General features: G+C 30.0%; 3 protein-coding genes across 4 annotated transcripts; 2 read left to right on the top strand and 1 right to left on the bottom strand.

Annotated features, from left to right (window-relative positions):
- Positions 1-97: 97 nt before the first annotated feature.
- LOC122566741 (pyruvate kinase-like) lies at positions 98-4,195 on the top strand. Its single transcript, XM_043724423.1, has 9 exons — positions 98-297; positions 802-943; positions 1,356-1,594; positions 1,719-1,896; positions 2,155-2,373; positions 2,453-2,628; positions 2,966-3,196; positions 3,292-3,514; positions 3,960-4,195. The coding sequence occupies exons 1-9, from the start codon at positions 232-234 to the stop codon at positions 4,172-4,174; spliced, it is 1,689 nt and encodes a 562-aa protein (XP_043580358.1). The 5' UTR covers positions 98-231; the 3' UTR covers positions 4,175-4,195.
- Positions 4,196-4,812: 617 nt separating this feature from the next.
- Positions 4,813-8,746, top strand: LOC122566738 (lipase maturation factor 2-like). Of its 2 annotated transcripts, none has more exons than XM_043724417.1 (11): positions 4,813-4,950; positions 5,185-5,344; positions 5,454-5,637; positions 5,722-5,823; positions 6,245-6,438; positions 6,519-6,697; positions 6,791-7,040; positions 7,123-7,328; positions 7,407-7,647; positions 7,759-7,975; positions 8,069-8,746. In XM_043724417.1, exons 2-11 carry the CDS (start codon positions 5,251-5,253, stop codon positions 8,346-8,348), a joined length of 1,947 nt encoding a protein of 648 aa, XP_043580352.1. In that variant the 5' UTR covers positions 4,813-4,950; positions 5,185-5,250; the 3' UTR covers positions 8,349-8,746. The 2 variants fall into 2 exon arrangements, with proteins under 2 accessions (XP_043580352.1, XP_043580351.1); XM_043724416.1 differs by having other exon boundaries at positions 4,896-5,043.
- Positions 8,747-10,138: 1,392 nt separating this feature from the next.
- LOC122566736 lies at positions 10,139-13,805 on the bottom strand. The gene has a single exon (XM_043724411.1). The coding sequence runs from the start codon at positions 13,496-13,498 to the stop codon at positions 10,901-10,903; it is 2,598 nt and encodes an 865-aa protein (XP_043580346.1). The 5' UTR covers positions 13,499-13,805; the 3' UTR covers positions 10,139-10,900.
- Positions 13,806-13,814: the final 9 nt, after the last annotated feature.

Genomic DNA, 13,814 nt, shown 5'->3' with positions numbered 1-13,814 from the left:
TCAAATTCTAACATCTTGTATTAAATTTCAAAAGACTGGACTACCTTCTTATATCAGAGCATACAGTGTTCAAATTTTTTTATAACCACAACATGTAACCTGACCATTTATAAACCTCTACCAAATTACTAATAAAATGGACAAATAACTTACAGTTCCTATTCTTAATAATCACATACATCTCTTTAAGCTTCGAAGGATACACAATTGTAACATATATTGAATTACACAATGTTATGTACCAATGACATTGCACCAGCAACTAAATGGATAAAATCATGCCGCCGAATGCCATGGGTACTATATTCATAATTGACATTTTTGCACCTAATAGAGATTAGTTGATTAATTATCGTGATTAGGTATACGTGCTTCATTTACATTAATAAATAAGTAGGAATCAAGGACTATTATTTCGATTGAACATATTAAACGTTCTGAATTTATACAATTATGTTTTTATTTTTTAATTTAAAATTTTCCATTTACTTTCATAAAAATTTAGCGTTATGTTTTGAAACATTTCCCTTTTTCTTCAATACAGTTCTAATATTTTAATACAAAACAGTAAAAATCATAAAAATATTATACAAGGAACAAAGGGAATAGAATGTAAAGCCAAACATGTTTATACAACGAAATAGAAAATAAGTTGCGTTGATTATAGTAAAAATATAAGTAATACGCTAATGTCCCATCTTTGTTATGTTATAACTTTTTGCTTTTATGCTTTTGATTCATTCCAATCTGACCTCATAAAATATGTTTTTTAAATTTGTCAATTTATCTCGTAATACACAGATGATAAATCTTGAAGATCAGTACATAACAGATGATCAAGTAAAAGCAGCATATCAAAATACACGTCTTGAACACAACATACAACTTGATATCAATTCCAGCCCTAAACTAGCAAGGCTCACACGAATTATGGTTACCCTAGGTGAGCAAACATTTGTGTCATTTTTAGTCTTTTAATACAAATTGCTTTTGATAAGAAGGTACCGTAAGATGCTCGGCTAAACTTTAGTTATATGTTTTTAAATAAAAAATCTTTGCTCTTTCAAAACTAGATATTTGAAATTATATTTACAATGACTAAAACGATGTCCATAAAGTACATTCTTTTAAAATATTATTTCCTTTAACAAGTGCCTTTAATTTGTCTTCCAGTTTTTAGATACAATCATTGCTTGCCATAAAACATTAAATTTTTAAAATCTGGCTACCTCATTCGTAGTGACATTCCTTTGATTATTAGGTTATATTATTTAAATTTATTAAAAAGGAATAAATAAGTAAACTCTAGATATGAATAGAGTGTATACTGTAAAATATCTTATATATTTAATAAGGCATGGCAAATTCTCATCCTGACGCCGTCGTTAATATGATGATGGCTGGTGCGAACATAGTTCGTTTGAATATGTCTCATGAAACAGAGAAATGGCATGCAATCACTGTACAATCTGTTAGAGAAGCAGGAAATAGAATGTATGAATTGACGACGGAGGTTTACCCCTTGGGAGTTGCAATGAATCTGCAGGGCCCCGAAATAAGAACGGGTGTATTCCGTGGTGATGAGAAGAGTATAGTATGATTATTATCTAAAACCACTTGAATTAAGATATTTATTGACGATATTGTATATGTTTTAGTAAAATTTTTACATGGCATTCTATGTGGCGATTGTATATACTGAGTATTAATATTTATAGGGATACGCTAAATTAGAGGAAGGTAAAATGGTAAAATTGGTAACGAACGATATCGCAAAACGTGGAGGGTGTGCTACATGTTTTTGGATTTCTTACATTGAATTACCTCGCGTATGTCGGGTAGGAGACAGGATATTGATTGATCGAGGCGCTGCTCTATTACAAGTCACCTGTATCCGTTAGTTACACTTACCCTATGTTGATAAATTAATGACTAAATGGATAAATTAGTTGTGAATGTTTTAGATTTAAATTTCCGCTATGGTTACTGGTACTGCCTTTCGCTGATTGTAAAATATAAATTTAAGAAAATAGTAGTAGTAGTATTTAATGATCATTTATTTTAGCTTTTGATCTGGAAATAGAGCTTGATTTACAAAACATTAATATGCATACGATATAAACATTAATAGAAACCAAAATTCTTTTAATGCAGATGAAGAAGCCGTAACTTGTAAAATAATTAAAGGTGGTATAGTAAGGGATAACAAATTGGTGCAATTACTGGACAGTGTAGTTTCATTACCACAAATTTCGGAAAAAGACACTGAACATACGAAATTGGCTTCAATGTTAGAATGTGATTTCCTTATAATGAATCATACACGTAACGAGAAAATGTTGTACGGTATTAAAAGTCGCTTGAAGAAAATGGGTATGGATAAACTATACATTATTCCAATGATTTGTTCGATGCATGACATTGATATTACGCTAATCGATACTGATTAAAGGCGTTACTAAAATTTGCGTTATGGCAAAGATCTCAACTCAGCAAGGATTCGAAAATTTCGATGAAATTTTACATTCAGCTGATGCTATTCTTCTCGATAGAAACAATATTGAAATAGACGTAGGGAATGAAAAACTATTTTTAGTCGAAAAAATAATTATTGCGAAATGTGTCAGGGTAAGCTTTTATTAATAGATATTTGCCTTGCATAGCTTCACTGTAAATTCTTTAGGATACTATGCAATTCAGTTCCGTAACAAAACAGATTTGCCATAATGATAGAAATTTACAAATTTACAAATTGTCAATACAAATATCTGTTACAAAAATTTATGTTCCTTTTAAGTCGAATTTTTGTTTCCGTAATTAGGTAATGTATAAATAAAAAGAGAGAAGAATTGTTCCGAAATTATATTAATTAATCGTAGCTAATATTTAACGAAACTAGCAAGCTATAATTCTCAAGATCATGATCCATAAATAAATTTCTATTTTACTTTTTCCTTTCCTATAGATAGGAAAACCAATTATATTAGGGTTTCAAGTATATAACAACGAGCAATTAAATATTGATATGAATCTAATTGCGCATGCTGTTTTAAATGGAGTCGATGCAATTTTTTTGAAAACTGGTGCTATGAATATGAAAGATACTACTAAATTATTAAGAGATGTTGATATAGTATGCAGAGAAGCTGAAAGCGCTCGGTGGCAAAAGGAAATTTTCGATGAATTAAGCTACAAGGTAGGGATATTCAGTGGAATTAAGCTGATATTATCATAATTCGATTTTTCGTAATACAATATGCATTAATATGAAGATATTTTGTGCGAAAATAGGTGCCAATACCTTTAGATCCTTTACACGCTATCATAGTTGGAGCAGTTGAGACATCGATAAAATCAAATGCAGCAGCAATTGTCGTTACTACAACAACAGGACGCAGCGCTGTTTTATTATCAATGTATCGTCCTAGATGTCTAATTCTTGCAGTTACTCGTTATGGAGTAGTTGCTAGATGGCTACAGCTGTATTATGGTATCCATTCTCTTCATTACAGAAGTAAATATATCTTATGTTTTTCCTTAAAATAAATATACTATCCTTTTCATTTCTTCATATGCATGGATGTGCACATATATTTTTTATTATACAGAGTCTCCCAGGGTTTAACGATTAAACCTTACCAGTATATTCTACGAGTAGAGTTGAGTAAAAGAATGTTATATAAACGTAGATCGTTCAAAGTTTTATTAAAAGGTTGTAATATAAAAATACGAAATGTACCAAGAGAACAATACTTTTCCTTTCAATGTCGTCTCCACTTTCGCAGCATTAGATTTTTATGCTGATATAGACAGCTGATTATTTCATTGTGATGAAACTAAGTCAAACGAGTTTCGCAGCGTAATAAATTTCTTATCGCTGTCTTATAATACAATTAGTACTAATGATTTAGTCCTTTAGTAAAAATTTTTATATTTAATATATGTAATTATCAATACAGCGGAGCCCTTGTCTGATTGGGGTAAAGACATGCAAACTCGAATACAGACTGGTATCGACTCTCTCCGAAGAAAAGGGTACATTAGAGTTGGCGATGCGATCGTAATTGTTAGTGGATGGCGTCAAGGAGCAGGCTTTACAAACTGCGTACGTATAGTTTATGTGTCACCTGGACACATGGATAATCAAATAGCGGATTTCGAGCCTTGCTGGTGAAATATATCCCTTTTTTTAATTCAAATAAAATAATTTTATCATGGTTGAAACAATTAATAAAACATTTTTAATTAACACTTTAGTTGTTTCTTTTAAACAACTTTTTAGATATTGTTTAGCTTTATTAAGTTTTTATAACATGTATCTATGTACTTTTAATTTCTTCCTGAGTCATTTCTTTCTGTTAATACATTGACTGAAATAATAATAATGTAATCGTAATAATTATTTATATATAAGGCAAAGATCAGTCTCTAGTATCAGTATCGTGGTACCGTCTTTTCTTTGCATCCCGCCTGCTACTCAATTCGCCGTGAATCGAATACAGGACAACATTAAAAAGAGAGAGAAAGAAACAGAGACAACCGGGTTCGGACAATATTTACATGATGGCGTCACGAAACGAATCCTAACTACTTGATTGAAGCGCCTTACTGCAGCAGGTAATCAACATCGTCCGGTCACTAAGAGTCTTACCCCACCAGGAGAATTTTCAGTCCTGTGTATACCACTGTTTGTATATAATTACGCATATAACTCGTCTGGATAGAACTGAATAAGCTCTTGTCTATGCTAGGATGGAACACAATAAGTTGTTGTCACGACCGTGGTTCTTATATATACTAGAGTTGAGTTAGTGCAACACTTGTTCGCTTGGTGGCCAGCAACTCAACCTACGGGCGTGAACACTCTCATTTCCTCTCTGATACTACTAGATAGTAACGTCTAGGAAAAAACAATCGAAATCTGACAATCGCTTGAGCGTTGTATCACTTGTAAGTTATATCATATATGTATTTAGAAATAAAGGTTACGTATTTGGATTACGACTTGATGAACAATATTCTATCAGGTTATGAAATAATAGGGTAACTATATCTATAAAATAATAACGATGTTTCAAAAAATATTTACAATTATTAATTAAAAGATTAAAGAATTAAAGGATTTAAATGAAATTTTAATTTTATCTATACGCACATGTATATACATATTGTTTCACATTGCAGATCTCAATCATTACATTCGAATACATTTTAATCTCTTGAAATAATCCTAACGTATAGTAATCGACGATGGTTCAAGTACGATATACACGTAATTTATTTTTACGAGGAATTTGCATTATATATCTTTTTGCTTTTCTTAGTTTTTATATACAAATACCGGGTGAGTACAAATTGAAAGGTTCAAAATAAATAATATTTATTTTACATTGTTACATTATTACATTGTTCCTTCTAACATTTATTCTTTTCTTTTTCTATTTGTGATAAAGGATTATATGGAGATAATGGCATCCTACCGGCTAGAACTCAGCTGGATCTTAAAAGTCGTTCACCTTTATTTCATAAATTAAGACAGAAACCAACATTACTGTGGTTTGCTCCTTATCTTGGGTTAAATATAGAATACATGTTAGATGTATTATCACTTGTGGGTGTTGCTCTTTCCTTCGCAGGGTAATGATTGATTATTTCATTGTAATTTATATAAGTGTTGTATACATAAATGGTTATAATAATGTAAATATCGGTTATTTCCAGATTTGTATCACAAAGATTTTGTATTGCATTGGTATTTGCACTACTTTGGTCATTATATTATTCTTTGTATCAAATTGGTCAAACATTTATGTGGTTTCAATGGCAAGTAATATTTCCTAAATTTGTTAATACTTGTGTTGTATATGCATATTACATACATGTATATATATATAACATTATAGACAACATACACACATATACATATGCAAACATATATACATATATCTATAAAGTACAGAATAATATATCAATTAATAGTATTAATTCAATATGGATCAATTGTGTTAATTTATTTTTATTATTTTCTGAAATTGACTTCAATCAGCATAAATATATGTGTAATGTAATGTACCATGGTTTAACCAATTTCTATTGGTACAAAGCTACAAGTAAGATGATTACAAGTTAATTAATAGAAACATATTGTAACTATGTGTAACATAGAGAAATATAAACCAATAATTCCATAAACCATATAAATCATTTATGATAAGCTTATAGATATTTTTGTATACTTTTACAGGGATGTACTTTTATTGGAAGCAGGATTTTTATGTATATTTGTAGCACCATTCTGCTATTCTCAACGTGGAAAGCTAAGTACACCAAGCGATGCTGTAACCTTTTGGACTGTGCGTTGGCTACTTTTCCGTTTAATGTTTTCCAGTGGAGTAGTGAAACTTACTTCTGGTTGTCCTGTGTGGTGGAAATTAAATGGTATAATATTTTGTCAAACATACATTTACATTGTAATCAAGTGATAGAAGAATGTTTAGTTCCTTGCAACAATGTTTCAGCTTTGAATGTACATTTTGAGTCACAGTGTATACCTACTCATTTAGCATGGTACGCACATCATTTGCCAACATGGTTTTTACGTTTTACTACTGTGATTGTCAATATTATTGAACTTGTCATTCCATTTTTGTTCTTCTTTCCAAACAGAAAAGTCAGAATAATTGCATTTTATACACAGGTAAATATATTTGATGAACTGAGTCATAACTATTTGTATTACGCAATGCTTAATATATGACGATTGTTTAATAATCTATATTAATTCTATTAGGTATTTCTTCAGATACACATTATAGCAACAGGAAACTACAATTTTTTCAACTTTTTAACCATCTGTTTATGTATCTCTTTACTTGATGATCAATTTTTTTATAAAAAAAAATCTAAAAATGGTACTTATAATATCATAGAATCTTTTTCTACAATATTGTGTATTGTAGTTTATGGAGGAATTTTTTATGCAACATATATATATTACAATCTTAGAATATCTGATAATTGGACAATCCAAAGCGACATTGGTATGTAGATATCTTTAACAAAAGACACAAGTATTTTTCTTAATGGTTGCCATTTCTTTTATTATTTACTTCATTGTTTCAGCATTTACGCAGAAACAATTTGATTACGTTTTATCACGAACAATCCCGGTTTCTATCTCCATCGGCATAATATCCCTCGCATTTACAGTTGTAAATGCATTAGTTACGTCTTTATTAGCCATTAAAGGAATACAAAATAAAATTTTGGCAACGTTCGTTACGAGTCTTTATACAGCAGCAGTTTGTTTTATCTTCGCTATAAGTATTGTACGTATGTACCTGCTATTATTATGTGTCACTGTTTATGTTATTTAACATTTATGTTCTTAATGTTTATGTGCTTAGGTACCATATGCCACCTTACATCACAGTTATAATTCAACGATACCAGTGCAACTAAAACAGATACAAGGGAAAGTTGAACATCTTCATCTTGTAAATAGTTATGGATTATTTAGACGTATGACCGGAGTAGGAGGTAGACTAGAAGTAATCATCGAAGGAAGCAATGACATTGACGGGCCATGGAAAGAATACGAATTTTTATATAAACCAGGAAATGTTAATAATTCATTACCGTTTGTTGGTTGGTCATTTCGAAAATCGATATTTTATACCTTTCTTCTTCTTTCTAAATCACATTATTCAACATCTTTAGGAATTGCAATTAATTATTATTAATCTTTATTGTTTTCAGCTCCTCATCAACCACGGCTCGATTGGCAAATGTGGTTTGCTGCGTTAGGTACTTATCATCAAAATCCATGGTTAATGTCATTAGCGTATCGCCTTTTGAGCGGTCAACCAGAAGTGTTGGCTCTAATGAATAACATAAAAAACCCATTTGCTGAAAAACCACCTAGATATATTAAAGCTAGTCTTTATCGTTATCATTACACCCCATGGAGTCAATCGTAAGTATTTATACGCATGTATATATATCTTCTCAATTATTCTTAAGTTTGAATAGTCTTAATTATTTTCTGTTTCATCTTATTTTTTATTAGGTGGAATAAACAAGCTTGGTGGACAAGAGAAAAAATCGGGGAATATTTTCCAATATTTAGTCACGATCACCCACCGCTTCTCGAATATTTATCAAAAATGAAAATTATTCAAGATAAGCCGACTTTCAAAATAACAAACGATTCGTTAAAACTATTCTTCGATAGCATTAGGTCTCTGGTTTACAAAATCGAAGCTAGCCTTCTCTTATGGGGAGTTTTTACAGCAGGTTGTACAATCATCATGACTAGTTACAATAATTCAATGTCAAAGAAAAAGTAAGTATTTATCTCATTTTTGTCATGTTCTCAGTAAAAAATAATTCATAGTTGGTTATGTTTATAAAAACGTGCTTGTGTATAGTTGTAATCAAGTTTCGTTGTATCATACATATAAATTATTTCATAAACTATGCATATATTATATTTTTACGAATACATAATCATCTGCTCAATACATTTTTCTTTCTTTTTTTCTATACATCTTAATTAAACATCTATTGATCATATGCATCTATATAAAATTTAGAAAAGGTGTGTGGGAGCGGGGAGAGAACGAATTTACTGAGAAAATATACAATATGTTTCCTATCAATGATATTGTAAAATATCTGTACTAAATTTATAAGTACGCATTTTGTTGTCAAATTTTTTATACATGTATTAAATCGTTTTACTTTACCTTGTTGAAAAATGATACATATATATGTTCTATGATATGTCCATATATACGATAATACTCTAAATCGAATTTAAGTTTAAATTAAATTATTTGCGATCTATTTTTCTGAATGTATTTCTTTTAAGTAATTATTGCAATGTAATATAAGTGTATATAGTATGTTTTGAAATTTGTTGTGCATTTAATAAATAAAAACGGTCAGAAAGTCCACTTACAGGTAGATTAAAAAAGGTATATGTTTGCATAATGTAGTTAGTATAGTAGCTCTGTGTCATTCTCTTTTCTTCCTCAAGTGAAAAGAACTATTATATTATTACAACAAAAGTAAATTAAATCGTTTCAGAAATTTGGTCGATAAAAGATTTATGCAATCAACTAATATTTGATTTTTTACATTTCTTATTACATTTTCATGAAATTATTACTGGTGTATAATGACCTGAAAAAAGAAAGAAATATTGATTCCCTTCTTTTAATAAACATTTATTTCGTATTATAGAATCCGGTTTTATAAAGTAAAATGCTTGAAAGATACAATTATTCTACATAAAGATTATCATGTTAATATCATCGTGGTCAATATATTAATCGATATCTTAAAATATAACTAATGTAGTATAATAAAGACATAGGATTAAAAGGAAAACATAATTCAGGAAATATGTGATAATTGCAGAGAAAGAACCTCTCGTTAATTGCATGGTTTTCATGCCCACCACAGTGTGGAGATTCCCCCCAACAGTGCGACAATGTTCAACGATCAGCTACGGTCGAGTAATATAACGTAATTTAATATTAGATATGGTTGAGACAATGTATGTAGCTACTAATTCAAAAGCGGAACTTTTTTATTTTTGACATTTTTTAAATTCAACTCTTACTACCGTATTTTTGAGATCTTCCTGATTAAAATGAGACCAAACATGATATAATTTGAATTATATTTATTTATTGTTATGTAACTATCATTTATTAATGTAAGCAAATATGCGCTATATCTTATCGTGTTTGGTACCATTTTAATCAGAAAAATGTAACAAACATGTTGGTAAAAGTTTCATTTATCAAAAATAAAAAATAAGAACGTCTGATTTTTTAGTTAAAGGTCTCAGCTTATCGCGGGTCTTTAATATTTGCCAAACACTTCGATTCTCAGTCCCTCGTTATCTTTCATTCGAGTTGTCCTTTTTCACGTTCGGCACGTCTAAGATCTCAGTTTTCAGAAAAAAAATCGTTTCTACCTTTACATGGTTGGAAAACTTGGGTCCCGATTTTTGTGCAATTATGGAATGTTTCCTGTTATTCTGATTCATCTGACAGTTAGTCTAATTTACAATTACCTGAATTACTAAGTATGGGTAAAAATCACTTCATATTCTTCGCGTTTCATCTTTTTCTAAAAAATTTTATTATATATGTTGGCGTGCTACAGTATAAATACTAATAATAGGAATAGATAAAGATTTACACGGAGAAGAATATCTCATTGTCAGTCGCTTCTACGAGCCGCTATTCAAGCGGCTGTACGATCTCATATATGGGAATACACAAATTGTTAAAGTTCACAGATATTGAAAAATTTGCGGAAGGTAGCATCTGAAATTTACAAGCTCCCTTTAGCAATTGTTTAAGCTTTCGCATAAAAATACTTCGAGCCTATGAAAAAAGAGGACTGCCGCTTCTTTTAACCATTGTATAATAAGCTTCTCTCGATAGAAATGTGTCCAAACATCAAGCTCACATTCGCTTAACTTTAATTCCATTTACTATCTCTTTTCACACATTTTTACCAAGGAGAAATGTTATCAATCTAATGGTAGACTTAGTTATAAATAAAAATATACGTCTAAATAATATAAAAACAGAAATTTCTGAAATATCCCCATAAATTAAACCGTAAGCCAGAGAAAAATAATATTTACCAAAAAATTAACATAGTGCTTTAATTTAATGAAATGAAAGATGCCTTTATTTGGAAGTGTAAAACTTATAAAATGGATTATACGCACGTTAAGGCGTTAACGAAACTAGAAATCTTTGTTCCGCCCTTAAAATAAAAAATGGTCTAATATCCTAAACTGAATCCTTATATTATATCCTAAAATTCTCGCTTAATATTCGTTACTTTTTTGTTTTATGTTCCACTAATGTGTCTAATATTTGAGACGTCTCTTTTTCGGTGGAATATCTTCGAACAAAAATGTATCCTCTACGTAAACTTGTGGCAATGAGATATTTGAAAGACCTAATGGGTACTTAAATAATTGTTCTAAACGTGTTTCTAATAAATTAAATGCTTCTTGTAATTCGTTTGACGGTATAAAATATCTATCAAGAATACTATACTTTTCATTTAATCGTTTCAAATATGTCAAGTTTTTAAAACTTATCAAAGTTGCATAACTAGCATACATCATAGGTGTGTCATGGTTTTGAATAATTTCTGTGGTACCGTTAGATAGACATTTGCTTTGAAATTCCATATGCTGAGATTTGTAATTGACATCGTCATTTTCATGAGATGCAGCGGTGTCAATGTCGAAACGAACGATTGATTCCAATTTTTTTAATGTTTTGCCAGTTGAATTGTTTCTATCGTTGCTATTATTGGTACGACATCGACGTTGTAATAGTAATTTTGTTAAAAATGTGGAACAGTTTCGAGCTTCAAAGGCTGATTCACAGCATTTTGAATTATTAACTTGAAAGGAACGAGCAAATTTTTGAAATTGTAATTCTTGTTCATCACCACCGATGTATGGAATTATAAGCTCTGATGTATTAAAGTCTGTAGGTAGTTCGAATACAAATTTATTGCTTCTATCTATATCATAATCGATACATTTCTTTAATTTCCTCAATTTTATTTGCGAATCAAAAGGACGTGGAGGTGAAAAACAAGAATCTTGTTCAGACTCATTGCGTTTAAACATGCGTGATTCATACTCCTCTACAATTTGAAAGTACTTTTTCTTATCGCTTTTTAGTTTTATATATTCCCTTAATGAATGCAAAAGCTGTTGATCTCTATTGTTTAATTTTTTATCAATAATGTCGTTGGATATACAGAGTTTGGCATTCAATGCTTGTAAAATATTATATAAGCTTATTGTTTTACATTCCAACTTTTCCACATTATGAAGTTCCCACTTATGTATCAATTGTTCTGCTTTATATTTTTTATGAAAATAGTCAATTAATTCTTGATCTATATTCGTAATATTATTATCATGATCTTCATTGGTAATACTATTATTAGGTTTGAAGATATTTTTACAGAATTCTTTCTTCTTTTGTTCCTTGTTTTCATTTTCTGAATGTTGTACTCCATTGTGTAATTGATATTTATGCAGTTCAACTATGGAAACACCTCTCTTAATGTATTTTTGCAAAGCTGTGTATCTATGTCTTAATTGAGTCCTGGTTTTGCATGAAAATTGTTTAGCTATTACAGACCAATTTGGACCAATGCACTGAAAAAGATGAAGTAACTTTCTATCTTCTTCAAACGTCCACGAAGTCCAACTTTCAATTTGGTTAATGGTTAACGTTTGATAACGATCATGAAGTTGAATGGTAGATCTATTAGGCATTAATGCAGCTGATATTTTACGAAAGTTAGTACCATATTTAGTAACAGCATCTTTCAAGATATCGTCTTCAGTTTTAGTAAATCTGCCTTTAGTTAAATATGGTGATAAGCTGTATGACCATCGAAAATAAACTTGCTGCTTAGTTCTGTTTTGCATCCAACTAGTTACATTGCCCCAAGGAATAAAGTCACCAATTTGAAATATTTCTACTAGTTTCAAAAGTCTTTTATCTTCTTCATTTTTCCAAATGCAATGGACCTTAGGTAATGTTTTTCTTGTATTATATCTGATAAGACATTGATACGCACTACGATTTGTATTTAATTCTTCGGCAATTTTGTCCCAGTTTTGATGTTCATACTTTTTTACTATTCTCCTGAGTTTAGTAATTTCTGACTTCGTCCAATGCTTCCTGTTGATGTCAGGGTGAAGAAAAACATTCCACATGATACGACAATCAAACGGAGAATGGACATCTTCAAAATAATTAGATGATATTTTAAACCAATCAAATTCTTTTTGTTGTAATTGATTGACTGTTTGTAAAATATCTGTAGATGAAAATTTCTTTCTCCTGTCGTTGTATTCTCTTTCTCTTTCAATTTCTTCTTTTACCGCATCTAAAAGCACATCTCTTTCCTTTTTAGTCCATGCAGAAATTTTGGGAAGATTTTTGAGCTGTAATTCTTTATAGCTTTCCTTCAATGTTTCATCTTCGTTATTGGAAGCAAAAAAATAATTTTTATCCTTAAAATAAGGCATACCAGCGTTGCAAATTGAAATCTTTGTATCTTTAGCTATATTTTGTTTTAAATTACATTCTATTGCTGCTAATTTTTTTTGACATTTTGTAAGAGCAAGGATTATGTTGCTTTTTAAATCCATTAAAGAAGAGATTATCTGTTTGTTATACTCTAACATATCATAGCAATTTTCGATACTACATTCCGTAAAGTCATCTTTGGTTTGACATTCATTTTGTAGTACACTTATTCGATCTTTAATAGATTCTTGTTTTAAGTTATCGCTTAATTCGATATCATTTATTTCGTAATTATTCTCAAAATGATTTTCATCTTCACATTCGGGAAATATACTTTCTAACAACATTTCGACTAGATCATTATTTCCATTACCTTCATTCAGTATCGTGTTCATTACGAACAGATTTGTGGATAAGTTCGGTATTATTTATCAATTAACAAATTACACTTTCGATCAACATTAAATTCACGTCAATTTATGAAAAATAACCATATCTATTATTAATATATTTACAATAATTGTAAGCAAATTGCAAAAGATAAAATATGAAATATACTAAAAAACATATGTACGTGTTAAGACTTTAAACTGCGTGTATTTATATTTATATACGTAAATAAATGTGTCGATGTAGTTTTCAAGACGTGTTGTTCGACTATTCGTGCTGCTTTTCTTTCATCTGCCTCAACATGTAAGTAAGTACATACGT

This window comes from Bombus pyrosoma, linkage group LG4, assembly GCF_014825855.1.
Source record: "Bombus pyrosoma isolate SC7728 linkage group LG4, ASM1482585v1, whole genome shotgun sequence".
NCBI lineage: Eukaryota > Metazoa > Arthropoda > Insecta > Hymenoptera > Apidae > Bombus > Bombus pyrosoma.
This window is presented reverse-complemented; position numbering and strand designations above follow the sequence as displayed.